This window comes from Hyla sarda, chromosome 9 (genome assembly GCF_029499605.1).
Source record: "Hyla sarda isolate aHylSar1 chromosome 9, aHylSar1.hap1, whole genome shotgun sequence".
In the NCBI taxonomy this organism is placed as follows: domain Eukaryota; kingdom Metazoa; phylum Chordata; class Amphibia; order Anura; family Hylidae; genus Hyla; species Hyla sarda.
Window position 1 is genome coordinate 59,003,074 of NC_079197.1, and position 16,879 is coordinate 59,019,952.

At 43.5% G+C, this 16,879-nt stretch overlaps 1 protein-coding gene across 1 annotated transcript in view; it reads right to left on the reverse strand.

Moving 5' to 3' along the window:
* FAAH2 (fatty acid amide hydrolase 2) overlaps positions 1 to 14,143 on the reverse strand; it is a 149,067-nt gene extending 134,924 nt beyond the window's left edge. The window contains exon 1 of the mRNA XM_056538199.1: positions 13,232 to 14,143. Coding sequence (XP_056394174.1) covers positions 13,232 to 13,423 — 192 coding nt within the window. The 5' untranslated portion in view covers positions 13,424 to 14,143. The remainder of the gene's footprint in view (positions 1 to 13,231) is intronic.
* Positions 14,144 to 16,879: the final 2,736 nt, after the last annotated feature.

Genomic DNA, 16,879 nt, shown 5'->3' on the forward strand with positions numbered 1-16,879 from the left:
TGGTCACTGGCCGGGGAGGCGGGGCGGTGGTGGTCTCTGGCCAGGGAGGCGGGACGGGGCATTATCGGCAAGGTAATTGCCGATACCGATAATGTCCAAAATCGTGAATATCGGCTGATAATATCAGCCAAACCGATAATCGGTCGATCTCTAGTCTGTAGGTGTAGGTTGGATGGTAAACTCATCTGTATTTTTAAGTTTTCTTGCAGAGATACCTCCTCTGCAACCACGTGGTTTACTTTTCTTTTTAATTGATTGGCCATTGGACCTGGAACTGCAGTGAAGTAATGAGTGATACGATGCGATACTGATTGAATGAGGGGTGTCTGTAGTGGTGCAGTGTGTGCAAGTGTGGGACAGGAGTCTAAAAAAATAAATGGATTAAAAAAAAACACAGGGTGGAATGGATGTCAGTCGGAGTGTTTGAGGAAAAAGAAACATTGTGTATAGTTAATAGTGACGTGTTAGGAGAATTGTTTCATGGTTCTATTATGGAGAGAGGTGCAGGTGTGCAAGTAGTGGAAGAAGTGGGACTGGAGCCAAGTGGAAGAATGGACTGTTGAGTGAGACGTTTCGAAAGCATGAAGTGGGAGTGAGGTGCAGAGGAAATGCATGCTACTGAAATGGGGGCCAATATAGATCCTGGACAGTTCCTGACATGGACAGAGGTGTCAGCAGAGAGCACTGTGGTCAGACTGGAAAGACTCTCTCTGAAGCATACAGCAGCTGATAAAGTACTGGAATGCTTAAATGGGTACTCCACTGCTCAGCACTTGGAACAAACTGTTCCGAACCCTGGGGCTGGGAGCTCGTGATGTCATAACCCTGCCCCTCATGATATCATGCTCCGCCCCGTCAATGCAAGTCTATGGGAGGGGGTGTGACGGCCAATGAGTGCCTTGGGGCATGGGCGGAGCTCCGATCTGAGCTTGGGAAATGATGATGTCGGGCGGAGCGGCTCATCAATATTCATAATCCCCCTCCCTGCTCCTTCGCCCGTGTTAGTGTACAGCGCATGCACCACTTACTGTGTACTCCCAGAATCGGCATTCCCCGCGGCTTCACTGCCGCAGCCATCTTTGATAAGTAAGAAGTCGGGGGGGGAACGTCGCTTCCAGGAGTACCTCTGTGAGATACAGACAAGATCAGGAATATCGGTAGAAGTTATCGGCTATCGGCCTGAAAGGTCACAGATTATCGGTATCGGTCCTAAAAAATAAATAAATAAAATAGATATCGGTCGATCCCTAGTTTAGGGCACTACTATAATGAAGAGCATTTTTTTTTTCTTACTAATGATATTAACGCAAGATTTTTAAACAAAAATTATAAATCTGTTTAACTTTTTGCCACCAGTTATATGACAACATTTTTTTTTCCCTCCAGAATACTCCATTGAGGGCCCATATCCATTATGCATCCATCAACAGATTGCCACATGGAATATGTCTATATAAAGCAACAAGTGTAAACAGTCGCCTATGGATCATGACAGGAGACCATTTTTCTCCTCTCCCCCCCCCCCCCCCAATTCTCTAATACATACAAGTATTTTACCTGAAGAACCATGATATTTTTGGTTCCAGAGAAACACGTTGGACAAAGTAATATATATCTAGGCTTTGCTCAATATCTGGGCACTGTGAACATAACATTGATATGTATAGGTATATATGTAAGAAGTGAATTTGGAATCTAGATGTATTTTAGACAGAGGTGGTGAGGTGGTGCTGCGCCATTTTATGCTAGGGACGTTAGGGACCCACTCTGGATAGGTGGCCTTGACGTGGCGAGTGGGCTTGTACTTTTTGATCAAAAATGTATACTAACAACCTGTTAGTTTTTGATATTATGCTGAGAAGCAATCAGATCATTATACAAGATTGTAGATGTGCACCATGTCTGTTTTTCTACCCGAATTCAAAATATATATCTAGGCTTTGCTCAATATCTGGGCACTGTGAACATAACATTGATATGTATAGGTATATATGTAAGAAGTGAATTTGGAATCTAGATGTATTTTAGACAGAGGTGGTGATCCTGCTAAACCTTTGTTCAACACATCGGTATTCATTCTTATTATAACTGCTGTGGGATTTGTGTTGTACTCATATTAAGGGGGAAATAACATGTACAGTATCATGTGCATTTTTAATGCGCAGGGTTTGAAGTCCCAAAGTTCAATGTAAACTAAAGGACTGAGCACAGCATGAAATCTGCATCTTCAAATCCTGTGCATCAAATATATGCAGGATACTGTACGTGTAAATAGACCCTGGAAGTGATTTTTAGCAAGTTGTATAGTAAAGGTTATGTTTTAACCCCTTAAGGAAACAACCCATTTTGGCCTTAACCCCTTCCCGCTATAGGACGCATGCATACGTCCCAGCACCAGACATGTTCGCGCTGGGACGTTTGCATACGTCCTGACGATCTCCTACTCTGCTGTGCACAGCTCGGGAGATTAGCGGCGGGACCCGGCTGTCAATCACAGCCGGGGTCCCACCGCAGCTGCGATCACGCCGGTTCTGGCAGCATTAACCACATAGATGCTGTGATCAAGTTTGATCACGGCATCTATGGTGTTGAGAGGGGGAGGGTGCCACCGCGATACGAACGCTGGTCGTGGTTGGTTGCTATGACAGCAGCCGGCCAGATCATGACCTCCTGTCTGCCTGATACAGGAGCCTGTGAAATCCAGCCAGGGGCTGGATCGCACAGGCTGTAGTGTGTGCAGTTCATCAGGTCATACTGTGCTGCAGTACAAATGTATTGCAGCATAGTATAACCTGTAAAAAGTGAAATAAAAAATAGTAATAAAAAGATTCTTCAATAAAAGTATGAAAAAAAATAATAAAAATAAAAAATACAAATCATATACATACTAGGTTTTGCCATAATGAAGTGATGAAGTGTACTATAAAGCTATAATGTAAATGATCCAGCACTGTGAATGCCATTAATAAAAAAAGCAAAATTCACCAATTTTGGTGCAAGTAGCAGGATAAAAAAAAAAATATATCAAAAAGGTAACATGTGTCACTAAAATGATACCAACAAAAAGTACAGCTTGTCCCGCAAGAAATAAGACCTCACTCAATGGCGTCGGACAAAAAAAAAAAAAAAAGTTACAGCTGTCAGTAAATAACACAAAAAAAAAAGGGAAAAATAATTTTGCTCAGAAAAGGAAAAAACATAAGCTATATAAAATGGAGATCGCCATAATCGCACCGACCCACAGAATACAGTAACCGCCCCGGCATATGATCAAATCGACATACGATGGCCTCTCAGAGGCCATCGCATGTCGATGTCAGCATCGACATACGATGCTTTTATATGTCGGGCCATCGCATTAACTGTTATCCGACAGCGCAAAATGATTAAGCTGCTGTCGGATAGCAGTTTAAGCATCCCGGACAGGTTCGCTTACCTATCCCCGCTGCTCCGGGTCCACTTCGGGATCCTCTGGCGTCTTCTGCATCTTGTCCAGGGTCTGGGCCTCGCTTTCCGGCGTCGTTATTACGTCGCTACGCACGCCGTGCCGGCGCAGCAGCGTAATAATGTCACCAGAAAGCGAGGCCCGGACCCTGCAGAAGATGCGGAAGACACCGGAGGATCCCGAAGAAGACGCCGGAGCAGCAGGACAGCACCGGGAGCCCCTGGGACAGCATCGGGACCGGTGAGGACGCGGTCCGGAGCGGCGGGGACAGGTGAGTATAACTTCCTATACTTTACATTGCACGAATCCCTCAACATACGATGGATTCGACAAACGATGGGTTGTTTGGAACGAATTACCATCGTATGTTGAGGGACCACTGTATATATAAGATCACTTACCGCACAGTGAACACGATAAAAAATACGCCAGAAATTTTCCAGTTTTTCACAAAAAATGCTGCATGTATCAACAAAAATGCACCACTTATATAAAGTACAATATGTCACGAAAAACGCTCTCAAAATGTAAGAAAAAGCATTCTAAAGTTATTACCATTTAACCCCTTCAGGACGGAGCCCATTTTGGCCTTAAGGACCGGAGCGTTTTTTGCACATCTGACCACTGTCACTTTAAACATTAATAACTCTGGAATGCTTTTAGTTATTCTGATTCCGAGATTGTTTTTTTAGTGACATATTCTACTTTAACACAGTGGTAAATTTTTGTCGATACTTGCATCCTTTCTTGGTGAAAAGTCCGTAAATTTGATGAAAAATTTGAAAATTTAGCATTTTTCTAACTTTGAAGCTTTCTGCTTGTAAGGAAAATGGATATTACGAATACATTTTTTTTTGGTTCACATATACAATATGTCTACTTTATGTTTGCATCATAAAATTGACATGTTTTTACTTTTGGAAGACACCAGAGGGCTTCAACGGTCAGTAGCAATTTTCCGATATTTCACAAAATTTTCAAACTCAGTATTTTTCAGGGACCAGTTCAGGTTTGAAGTGGATTTGAAGGGTCTTCATATTAGAAATACCCCATAAATGACCCCATTATAAAAACTACACCCCCAAAGTATTCAAAATGACATTCAGTCAGCGTTTTAACCCTTTAGGTGTTTCACACGAATAGCAGCAAAGTGAAGGAGAAAATTCACAATCTTCATTTTTTACACTCACATGTTCTTGTAGACCCAATTTTTGAATTTTTACAAGGGGTAAAAGGACAAAATTTTTACTTGTATTTGTAGCCCAATTTCTCTCGAGTAAGGACATACCTCATATGTCTATGTAAAGTGTTCAGCGGGCGCAGTAGAGGGCTCAGAATGGAAGGAGCGACAAGGGGATTTTGGAGAGTACGTTTTTCTGAAATGGTTTTTGGGGGGCATGTTGCATTTAGGAAGCCCTTATGGTGCCAGAACAGCAAAAAAAAAAAAACACATGGCATACCATTTTGGAAACTAGACCCCTCGGGGAATGTAACATGGGATAAAGTAAACCTTAATACCCCACAGGTGTTTCACGACTTTTGCAAATGTAAAAAAAAAATAATAATTTTTACCTAAAATGCTTGTTTTCCCAAAAATGTTTAATTTTTTAAAAGAGTAATAGCAGAAAATACCCCTAAAAATTTGAAGCCCAATTTCTCCCGATTCAGAAAACACCCCATATGGGGGTGAAAAGTGCTCTGCTGGCGCACTAAAGGTCTCGGAAGAGAAGGAGTCACATTTGGCTTTTTGAAAGCAAATTTTGCTCTGGGGGCATGCCGCATTTAGGAAGCCCCTATGGTGCCAGGACAGCAAAAAAAAAAAAAAAAAAAAACACATGGCATACCATTTTGGAAACTAGACCCCTCGGGGAACGTAACAAGGGGTTAAGTGAACCTTTATACCCCACAGGTGTTTCACGACTTTTGTATATGTAAAAAAAAAAAATTTTTTTTACCTAAAATGCTTGTTTTCCCAAAAATTTTACATTTTTAAAAAGGGTAAAAGCAGAAAATACCCCCCAAAATTTGTAACACAATTTGAGGCCTAAATTAGGGACTTGCATAGGGGTGGACATAGGGGAATTCTACGCCAGTGATTCCCAAACAGAGTGCCTCCAGCTCTTGCAAAACTCCCAGCATGCCTGGACAGTCAACGGCTGTCCGACAATACTGGGAGTTGTTGTTTTGCAACAGCTGGAGGCTCCGTTCTGGAAACAGTGGCGTACCAGACGTTTTTTTTATTGGGGAGGGGAGGGGGGCTGTGTAGGGGTATGTGTATATGTAGTGTTTTTTACTTTTTATTTAATTTTTTGTTAGTGTAGTGTTTTTAGGGTACAGTCGCACGGGCGGGGGTTCACAGTAGTTTCTCGCTGGCAGTTTGAGCTGCAGCAGAAAGTTTGCGGCAGCTCAAACTTGCAGCCAGATACTTACTGTAATCCTCCGCCCATGTGAGTGTACCCTGTACATTCACATTGGGGGGGGGGGATCCAGCTGTTGCATAACTACAACTCCCAGCATGCCCGTTGGCTGTCGGTGACTGCTGAGAGTTGTAGTTTTGCAACAACTGTAGGCACATTGGTTATGTATCACTGAGTTTGTGACCTAACTCAGTGTTTCACAACCAGTGTGCCTCCAGCTGTTGCAAAACTACAACTCCCAGCATTTACGGTGGATGGTGTACATTGACTGCTGAGAGTTGGAGTTTGCAACAGCTGGAGGCACACCGGTCTTGAAACACTGAGTTAGGTAAAAAAAAAAAAAAACTCAGTGTTTCACAACCAGTGTGCCTTCAGCTGTTGCAAAACTACAACTCTCAGCAGTCACCGACAGCCAACGGGCATGCTGGGAGTTGTAGTTATGCAACCAGCAGATGCACCACTACAACTCCCAGCATGCACTTTAGCTGTTTGTGCAAGCTGGGAGTTGTAGTTATACAACAGCTGAAGGTACACTTTTCCATAGAAAAAATGTGCCTCCAGCTGTTGCAAAACCATAAGTCCCAGCATGCCCATAAGGGAATGCTGGGAGTTGTGGTGGTCTGCCTCCTGTTGTTGCATAACTACAGCTCCCAGCATGCCCTTTTTGCATGCTGGGAGCTGTTGCTAAGCAACAGCAGGAGGCTGTCACTCACCTCCAACGATCCAGCCGCATGAGGTCAGTCCCGCTGTCGCCGCCGCTGCTCCTGGGGCCCCGATCCCAGCATTGACGCCGGGGATCGGGGTCCCCAGCACCTGAGGTGCACGTCCCGCACCCGCTCACGTCCTCCGGAAGAGGGGCGGAGCGGGTGCGGGAGTGACACCCGCAGCAGGCGCCCTGATTGGTCGGCCGGTAATCCGGCCGACGAATCAGGGCGATCGTGAGGTGGCACCAGTGCCACCTCACCACTGCAGGCTCTGGCTGTTCGGGGCCGTCAGAGACGGCCCCGAACAGCCAGTAATACCGGGTCACTGGAGACCCGATTGACCCTTAATCGCCGCAGATCGCTGGACTGAATTGTCCAGCGATTTGCGGCGATCGCCGACATGGGGGGGGCATAATGACCCCCCTGGGCGATATGCCGGAATGCCTGCTGAACGATTTCAGCAGGCATCCGGCTCCGGTCCCCAACCGGCTAGCGGTGGGGACATGAATTCCCAAGGGCGTATGGATACGCCCTTGGTCCTTAAGGACTCGGAATGCAGGGCGTATCCATACGCCCTATGTCCTGAAGAGGTTAAAGAGACAAGTCAAGCCTGGTCATTAAATGGGTACTCCGGTGAAAACCTTTTTTCTTTTAAATCAACTGGTGGCAGAAAGTTAAACATATTTGTAAATTACTTCTATTAAAAAATCTTAATCCTTCCAGTACTTATTAGCTTCTGAATGCTACAGAGGAAATTCCTTTCTTTTTGGAACACTGATGACATCACGAGCACAGTGCTCTCTTCTGACATCTGTCATTTTAGCAACCATGCATAGCAGATGTATGCTAAGGGCAGCATGGTGGCTCAGTGGTTAGCACTGCTGCCTTGCAGTGCTGGGGACTAGGGTTCAAATCCCACTAAGGACAACAATAAAAGTGTTATTATTATTATAATAACGTCAGCAGAGAGAACTGTGCTGCTCGTGATGTCATCAGAGGGCATTCCAAAAAGAAAAGAATTTCCTCTGTAGTATTCAGAAGCTAATAAGTACAGGAAGGATTAAGATTTTTTAATAGAAGTAATTTACAAATATGTTTAACTTTCTGCCACCAGTTGATTTAAAAGAAAAAAGGTTTTCACCGGAGTACCCCTTTAACCCCTTAAGGACCAAGGACGTACCGGTACGTCCTTGGTCCTGCTCTTCTGATATAACGCGGGGTTACACAGTAACCCCGCGTCATATCACGGCGGGCCCGGCGTCATAGTGAAGCCGGGACCCGCCTCTAATAGCGTGCAGCGCCGATCGCGGCGCCGCGCGCTATTAACCCTTTAGCCGCGCGCTCAGATCTGAGCCGCGCAGCTAAAAGTGAAAGTGAAAGTTCCCGGCTAGCTCAGTCGGGCTGTTCGGGATAGCCGCGGCTAATCGCGGCATTCCGAACAGCTGACAGGACAGCGGGAGGGTCCCTTCCTGCCTCCTCGCTGTCCGATCGCCGAATGACTGCTCAGTGCCTGAGATCCAGGCATGAGCAGTCATGCGGCAGAATCGTTGAGCACTGGTTTCTTATGAGAAACCAGTGATCAACATAGAAGATCAGTGTGTGCAGTGTTATAGGTCCCTATGGGACCTATAACACTGCAAAAAAAAAAAAAAAAAAGTGAAAAAAAAAAAGTGAATAAAGATCATTTAACTCCTCCCCTATTAAAAGTTTGAATCAGCCCCCTTTTCCAATAAAAAAATAAAAAAAACAGTGTAAATAAAAATAAAAATAAACATATATGGTATCACCGCGTGCGGAAATGTCCGAATTATAAAAATATATCATTAATTAAACCGCTCGGTCAATGGCGTGCGCACAAAAAAATTCCAAAGTCCAAAATAGTGCATTTTTGGTCACTTTTTATATAATTTAAAAATGAATAAAAAGTCCTATCAATGCAAAAATGGTACCGTTAAAAACTTCAGATCACGGCGCAAAAAATGAGCCCTCATACCGCCCCATACACGGAAAAATAAAAAAGTTATAGGGGTCAGAAGATGACAATTTTAAACGTATTAATTTTCCTGCATGTAGTTATGATTTTTTCCAGAAGTCCGACAAAATCAAACCTATATAAAGAGGGTATCATTTTAATCGTATGGACCTACAGAATAAAGATAAGGTGTCATTTTTACCGAAAAATGTACTACGTAGAAACTGAAGCCCCCAAAAGTTACAAAACAGCGTTTTTCTTTCAATTTTGTCGCACAATGATTTTTTTTCCCGCTTCACCGTAGATTTTTGGGCAAAATGACTGACGTCATTACAAAGTAGAATTGGTGGCGCAAAAAATAAGCCATCATATGGATTTTTAGGTGCAAATTTGAAAGAGTTATGATTTTTTAAAGGCAAGGAGCAAAAAACGAAAATGCAAAAACGGAAAAACCCCCGGTCCTTAAGGTAAAAAATTGGTCCGTCCCCAACCCCGTGGAGACGGAGGATTTTTCCACTTTCATTTTTCCTCCTTTCCTTTTAAAAATCATAACCCTTTCAATTTTGCACCTAAAAATCCATACGATGGGTAATTTTTTGCGCCACCAATTCTACTTTGTAATGACATCAGTCATTTTACCCAAAAATCGACGTCAAAATGGAAAAAAAAAATCATTGTGCGACAAAATAAAAAAAAATGCAGTTTTGTAATTTTTTGGGGGGCTTCCGTTTCTACGCAGTACATTTTTTGGTAAAAATGACACCTTCTCTTTATTCTGTAGGTCCATACAATTAAAATGATACCCTACTTATATGGGTTTGATTTTGTCGTACTTCTGGAAAAAAAACTCATAACTACATGCAGGAAAATGTATATGTTTAAAATTGTCATATTCTGACCCCTATAACTTTTTTATTTTACCGCGTATGGGGCGGTATGAGGGCTCATGTTTTGCAATGTGATCTGAAGTTTTTAGTGGTACAATTGTATTGATCGGACTTTTTGATCACTTTTTATTCATTTTTTCATGATATTAAAAGTGACAAAAATACGTTGCTTTAGAATTTTTTTGCGCGTACGCCATTGACCGTGCGGTTTAATTAATAATATATTTTTATAGTTCGGACATTTACGCACGTGGCGATACCACATATGTTTATATTTATTTACATGGGTTTTTTTTTATGGGAAAAGGGGGGTGATTTGGACTTATTAGGGAAAGGGTTAAATCACATTTATTAACTTTTTTTTTTAATATAACACTTATACAAACTATTGGCGGTCGATATCTCAGGCTTGGAGCAATCAATCGCAGAAAGGACACGTCGGTGGAAGGTAAGAGGACCTCCGCTTGCGTCCTAGCTGATCGGGAAACCGCATTTTCACTGCGGTGGTCCCGATCAGCCCCACTGAGCAATCGGGAAGCTTTTACTTTTGTTTTAGACGTGGCGTTCAACTTTTAACATCGCATCTAAAAGGGTTAATAGCTAATAGCCCGGATCCCGGTTTCAGTTACATGCCTGGACGACCCGGTAATACATGTGACACCCCTCCTCCCCCCGTAAATATACGTCCTTGGTCGTTAAGGGGTTAAGGACCGAGGGCGTACCTGTACGCCCTGGTCCCAGTACCGTTTACCCACGGTTAATACCGAACATAACCAATCGGGCGGATGCCCAGCATTAATCCTTTAGACGCTGCAATCACAGTTGATTGTGGCGTCTAAATGCAGGAGTTAACATGCCAGTTAGCTCAGTGGAGCTGATTGGGACAACCTTGGCAAAATTGCGGGTCCGAATCAGCTGAGTGGACAGCAGGAGGGCCCTTACCTGCCTCCTTGCCATCTGTTCAGTCTCTGATGTCCCCAGCCAGCCATAGCAGGCTAGAGCAGCAGAGCACCGATAACACTGATCAATGCTGAGCCAAAAAATGAATCACCCCCCTTTTCCAATTTTTTAAAATAAAATAATGTAAATAAAAAATAAACAAAATCTTATGTTGTACCACCACGTGCGTATATGTCCGAACTCTTAAAATATAAGGTTAGTTAAACCGCATGGGCGATGGCGTAAATGTAAAAAAATACCAAAGTCTGAAATCGCTCATTTTTGGTCACTACATATACCCCCAAAAAATTTTAAGCAAAATTGTTAGCCTGTTACCCACACTAAACCAACTAAACTGGGTTATAGTGTGGGTGAACAGGATTCCATAGAGGGGTCACTTACTGAAAATGGTCCAGTAGGTCCTGAGATATCATCTTCGGAAGTTACCTGGCTGTATTGAGGGAAATGCGCAGTAGAAGCGTGAGCGCAGCGCTCTCTCGGCAGAGCGCATGCGCTAGAATGTTTCCCCTGCTCTCACAATCTGACAAGAGAGCGCTACGCTCACGTGACTGGTGACTCCACGTCACTAGGATGTGGAGTTGAAGACTAAGAATATTCAAATAGCAGGGTCGGGATTAGTAGGTGACAGAGGGAGATAGAAGCGGCCGGGGGGGGGGGGGGGCGAGCTGTAATGGCACGATGCTCCAGCCCCTGTATCGCCCGTCATTGCATCCCTGAGGATCCCCACGATCTCCACTGCAGCACCCCGCTGTCATCACTGCACAGAGTAAACTCGCTCTGTGCGTAATGATGGGCGATACAGGGGCCGGAGCATTGTGCCGTCACAGCTGCGCCCCCTTACTGCAAGTCTATGGGAGGCCCCCCTTACTGCAAGTCTATGGGAGGGCCCCCCCCCCCCCCCCCGGCTAGCTGCTTCTATCTCCCTCTGTCACCTACTAATCCCGACCCTGCTATTTGAATATTCTTAGTCCTCAACTCCACATTCTAGTGACGTGGAGTCACCAGTCACGTGAGCACAGCGCTCTCTCAGATTGTGAGAGCAGGGGAAACATTCTAGCGCATGCGTGCAGCGCTTAACCCCTTTAAGGCCAAAATGGGCTTGGTCCTTAAGGGGTTAAGATGGGGGATTTCTTTTCAATTTTTATGTATAATTTAAAAACTTTCTGTAACAGTATATCTCACTATGGTGACAGTGTCCTGGTCACTACAGTTGTATAAACCCCAGTTTTTGGCATGCAAAAGGTTGCAAATTTGAGTAAATGTCATCTAATCCAATTTTAAAAAAGTGAGCCCCTCTCAGGGAGCATTCACATAATTCTTATAACTATTTTTAGGTCTTGTTCACACGATTATATCCTTGTAAAGAATTGTATACTTTTACCTTCATTAACAAATTGTATCCAACACACACTTTATTTTTGGTCCCAATTTAAAAAACAGATTGAAATTGAATTTGCTCTTTTTTCATTACTGTAATGTAAATTGTATTTAATCACATGACTTGAATGCGCCCTTATTGGATCTAGCAAATCCAACGGCAGTATGTATGACCCAAGTATAATGTGAAGCTAGCTTGTAGACGGTAGCATAGATAAAAGGGGTCATCTAGGATCAAACAATATAGTGTTGAGCGGCATAGGCCATATTCGAATTCGCGAATATATGGACGAATATTCGTCATATTCGCAGCCTTTTTTAACTATGTGCCAAAAAATTTGCATGCGCATTCACCATAAAATTTGCATGCGCAATATCGCGTGATTAAAAGAGCTCAAAGAAAGGAGGGATCAATATGCCCGAAAATTCGCATATGCGAATTTTCGGGCGCTGGCCGTTCTGACACAGTAACTAGTATTGGAGCCTTGTTTACACCACAAGCTGGAAGCAGGGAGGAATGATCACTGTGATGTATACTGTGAAGAAAAAATGCAAATGTTCCTAATTGCGAATATTTTGCGCGATATTCGCGAATAAGCGATATACGCGATAAATATTCGTATTGCGAATATTAATGCCTAACACTACTACCAAAGACAACGCCACACTTGTTTTCCGGTGGTGTATAGAATTATAGCTTGAAAATTTGCTGCAAAAACCACACAAGAACTGAGGACGTGTGAGGCGCTTGTTTCTAGAAAAAAAAAGAAACCGCTATTTTTTTTCTGACCCCCCCCCCCCTAAATCCCTGTAAGGTTTGCACAGCAGGCAGCACTATCGTTGCTGTGATAAGGACAGAAGAATAGATATAACCTATAGTCCTACAACAGATCCAGTACAAACCTCATGACTTTCACAGCCAAAAAGCGAATGGAGATTGACACTAGAGATGAGCGAACTTACAGTAAATTCGATTCGTCACAAACTTCTCGGCTCGGCAGTTGATTTCTTTTCCTGCATAAATAAGTTCAGCTTTCAGGTGCTCCCGTGGGCTGGAAAAGGTGGATACAGTCCTAGGAGACTCTTTCCTAGGAATGTATCCACCTTTTCCAGCCCACCGGAGCACCTGAAAGCTGAACTCATTTATGCAGGATAAGTCATCAACTGCCGAGCCGAGAAGTTTGTGACAAATCGAATTTACTGGAAGTTCGCTCATCTCCAATTGACACCTAACATCGTACTGAAGTTGTATACGAGTACCCAGTGTTTCGCAACCAGGGTGCCTCCAGCTGTTGCAAAACTACAACTCCCAGCCTTCGGCTGTCCAGGCATGCTGGGAGTTGTAGTTTTGCAACAGCTGGAGGCACCCTGGTTGGGAAACATTGGCCAACACTGAGGCAGAGAAGCCACATGACCACCAAGTACCAAGACAACGGGTTGTTCACGTGGTCTACAATGAGGGTCCTCACCTTTCCGCGCCGTATCTTCTCTGCCAGGACAGAGGCGGGGATGAGCAGTAAGGGGTCCTGCGGAGGAGACAAGCATGGAGGCTTCGGGGAGAAGAAGGATACCAAGCGGATGACGGCTAGCAGCAAGCGGGACAGTGTCCGCAATACGAACACAAGGACGCGGCGAGCCATAGACATTCTTATTACTTGCATCGGAGTTTAGAAGACGGGCGCAGAGAAGCAACGGCCAAACGTCTGAAGGACACTTTACAGAGAGGCTGCAGTCAGGCCTCCGCCCTGCTGTACGGGGGTTGTAGTGTCAGGCGGGGAGAGCACCAGCAGGTTTACGACCTTAGTCCATAATATATCCCAGTCATATCTACACACAGCGGGCGATGGCACAGGAAAATGTAGGGCAGGGAGCGCTGGAGCCGTCACTATACGGAAGTGCTGTCAAGAGAGGAAGCGGAATGTACTCGATGTGACACATAGGTGGCGCTGCTTTTATTGTAGCTACTGCAAAGCAGCCGTGTTCTAGAGAAGTCACTGATCGGTGGGCTTTGTTCCACTAATCAATAGACGCCCACAACTCTAATCCCACAAAATGCGAGTGCTGGCTTTATTAACACCTTCCCCGCGATTTTTCCTATTTGCACTTTTGTTTTTTCCTCCTCACCTTCTAAAAATTATAACCCCTTCAATTTTTCACCTAAAAAATAAAAATCCATTCCTGGCTTGTTCTTTGCGCCAACAATTTTAGTTTATAAATACCATCAATAATTTCACTATAAGATCTACGGCAAAACCAGAAAAAAATGATTTGTGGGGTAAAATTGAAAAGAAAAAAAAATTGTCATTTTTAGCTGCTTCCATTTTTACGCAGTGAAGTTTTTGGTAAAAATTGCACCTGATATTTATTCTGTAGGTCCATACGGTCACAAAGATATCCAATTTATATAGGTTTGATTTTATTCTACTACAAAAAAAAAAATTATAACTACATGCACCAATATAAATACGTTGAAAAATATCCTCTTCTGACCCCGATTACTTTTGTTATTTTTCCATATAAGGGGCGGTATGAGGGCTCATTTTTTTTGCGCCATGATCTGGCGTTTTTATCGGTACCATTTTTGTTTAGATCGGACTTTTTGAACACTTTTTACTCATTTTTTTATGGTGTAAAAAGTGACCAAAAATAAGCTATTTTGGACTTAGGAATTTTTTAACGTGTACGCCATTGACCGCGCTGTTTAATTAATGATATATTTTTATAGTTTGGACATTTACACACGCGGCAATGCCACATGTTTATTTTTATTTAACCCCTTAAGGACTCAGGGTTTTTCAGTTTTTGCACTTTCGTTTTTTCCTCCTTACCTTTTAAAAATCATAACCCTTTCAATTTTCCACCTAAAAATCCATATTATGGCTTATTTTTTGCATCACCAATTCTACTTTGCAGTGACATTAGCCATTTTACCCAAAAATTCACGGCGAAACGGAAAAAAAAAATCATTGTGCCATAAAAATGTAAGAAAAAACGCCATTTTGTAACTTTTGGGGGCTTCCGTTTCTACGCAGTGCATATTTCGGTTAAAATGACACCTTATCATTATTCTATAGGTCCATACAGTTAAAATGATACCCTACTTATATAGGCTTGATTTTGTCGGACTTCTGGAAAAAATCATAACTACATGCAGGAAAATTTATATGTTTAAAAATATCATCTTCTGACCCCTATAACTTTTTTATTTTTCCACGTACAGGGCGGTATGAGGACTAATTTTTTGCGCCTTGATCTGAAGTTTTTATCGGTATGATTTTTGTTTTGATCGAACTTTTTGATCACTTTTTATTCATTTTTTTATTATATAAAAAGTGTCCAAAAATACTCTTTTTTGGTCTTTGGAATTTTTTTGCGCGTACGCCATTGACCGTGCGGTTTAATTAATGATATATTTTTATAGTTCGGAGATTTACGCATGCGGCGATACACTGTTCTATTTTTTTTAAGAGAAAAGGGGGGTGATTCAAACTTTTATTAGGGAAGGGGTTAAATGACCTTTATTAACACTTTTTTTAAACTTTTTTTTTTCAGTGTTATAGGTCCCATAGGGACCTATAACACTGCACACACTGATCTCTCATGCTTATCACTGGCGTGTATTAACACGCCTGTGATCAGTGTTATCGGCACTTGACTGCTCCTGCCTGGATCTCATGACCCATGACCTGAGGAAGAGGGGTGATCCCTCGAAACGCGTTGTCTGTCCTTTATGAAGCAATAAAGACTGAATTCTTTATCACACTTGAAGTCTCTTACCTGATTGACCACTAACACGGATCCTGCGAGCGCCAGAGAAGTGTCCGAGTTTTCCAATCGATGACCTCTGCCATGGGCACAGAACTCGCATCTTGCCTGGATCTCAGGCACATAGCAGTCATTCATCGATCGGACACTGGGGAGGCAGGTAAGGGCCCTCCCGGTGTCCTGTAAGCTGTTCGGGATGCCGTGATTTCACCGCGGCAGTCCCAAACAGCCCGACTGAGCAGCTGAGTTACTTTCACTTCAGACGCGGCGGTCAGCTTTGATCGCCGCATCTGAAGGGTTAATACAGGGCATCACTGCGATCGGTGATGTCCTGTATTAGCCGCAGGTCCTGGCCGTTGATAGTCGCCGGGACCGACCGATATGTCGTTAAGAGGTTAAAAGTTTTTTTTTTTTTATGAGAAAAGGGGGGTGATTCAAACTTTTATTAGGGAAGGGGTTCACTTTTTTGCAATGTTATAGCCCCCATAGGGGACTATTAACATTGTGCACACTGATCACCTACACTGATCACAGCCATGCAATAGCATGGCATTGATCAGTGTTATCGCCGCTCGACTCCTCCTGCCTGGATCTCAGGCACAGAGCAGTCATTCGGCGATCAGACAGTGAGGAGGCAGGTAGGCATCCTCCTTCTGTCCTGCAAGCTGTTTGGGACGCTGCAATATCAGTGCGGCGGTCCCGAACAGCACCACTGAGCATACCGGCAATATTTACTTTTGTTTTAGAGTTAATTAAAGGGTTATTGCCGGACATCAGCCCGATCGGCGATGTCCGGCATTAGCCGTGGGTCCTGGTTGCCTATAGAAACCGGGACCCACCGGGTATGATGCGCTCTCACCTGCTGAGCATGCGTCATACATCGGGAGCCGCAGATGGACGTTAATGAACGTCCATTTACGGCAAGGGGTTAAAGAGTACCTGTCACCAAACTAACCTTTTAATATATTGTTCTTTATGTAATTATAAGACACTTTGCTATTTACTTGCTGTTGAAATTCTCAACCTTTTTATATGTTTTTAATGTGATTGAAAAAACCTCCTGTAGGTGGCTCTGTTCTGTTCCTTGTGCAAGTGAAACAGTTAGTTTGGTCTCCTCCTGGACTTACAGAAGTCCAAACTCAGGAAGTGGGTGTGGGGCATGGCAAGGCACAGGTCTCACAGGTATCAGTGACATTGCACCTGCTGGGGAACGCCCACTTTCTCCTACCGGAAGCTCACACAATGGCCCTCATTTACTATTGCAAACCTGACATGTTTTGTTGGGTTGTGCGCCAGAAATTCTGTCTGCGCCAGATTTTGCGCCAGAATGTGCACCAGAATTGAAAAAACCC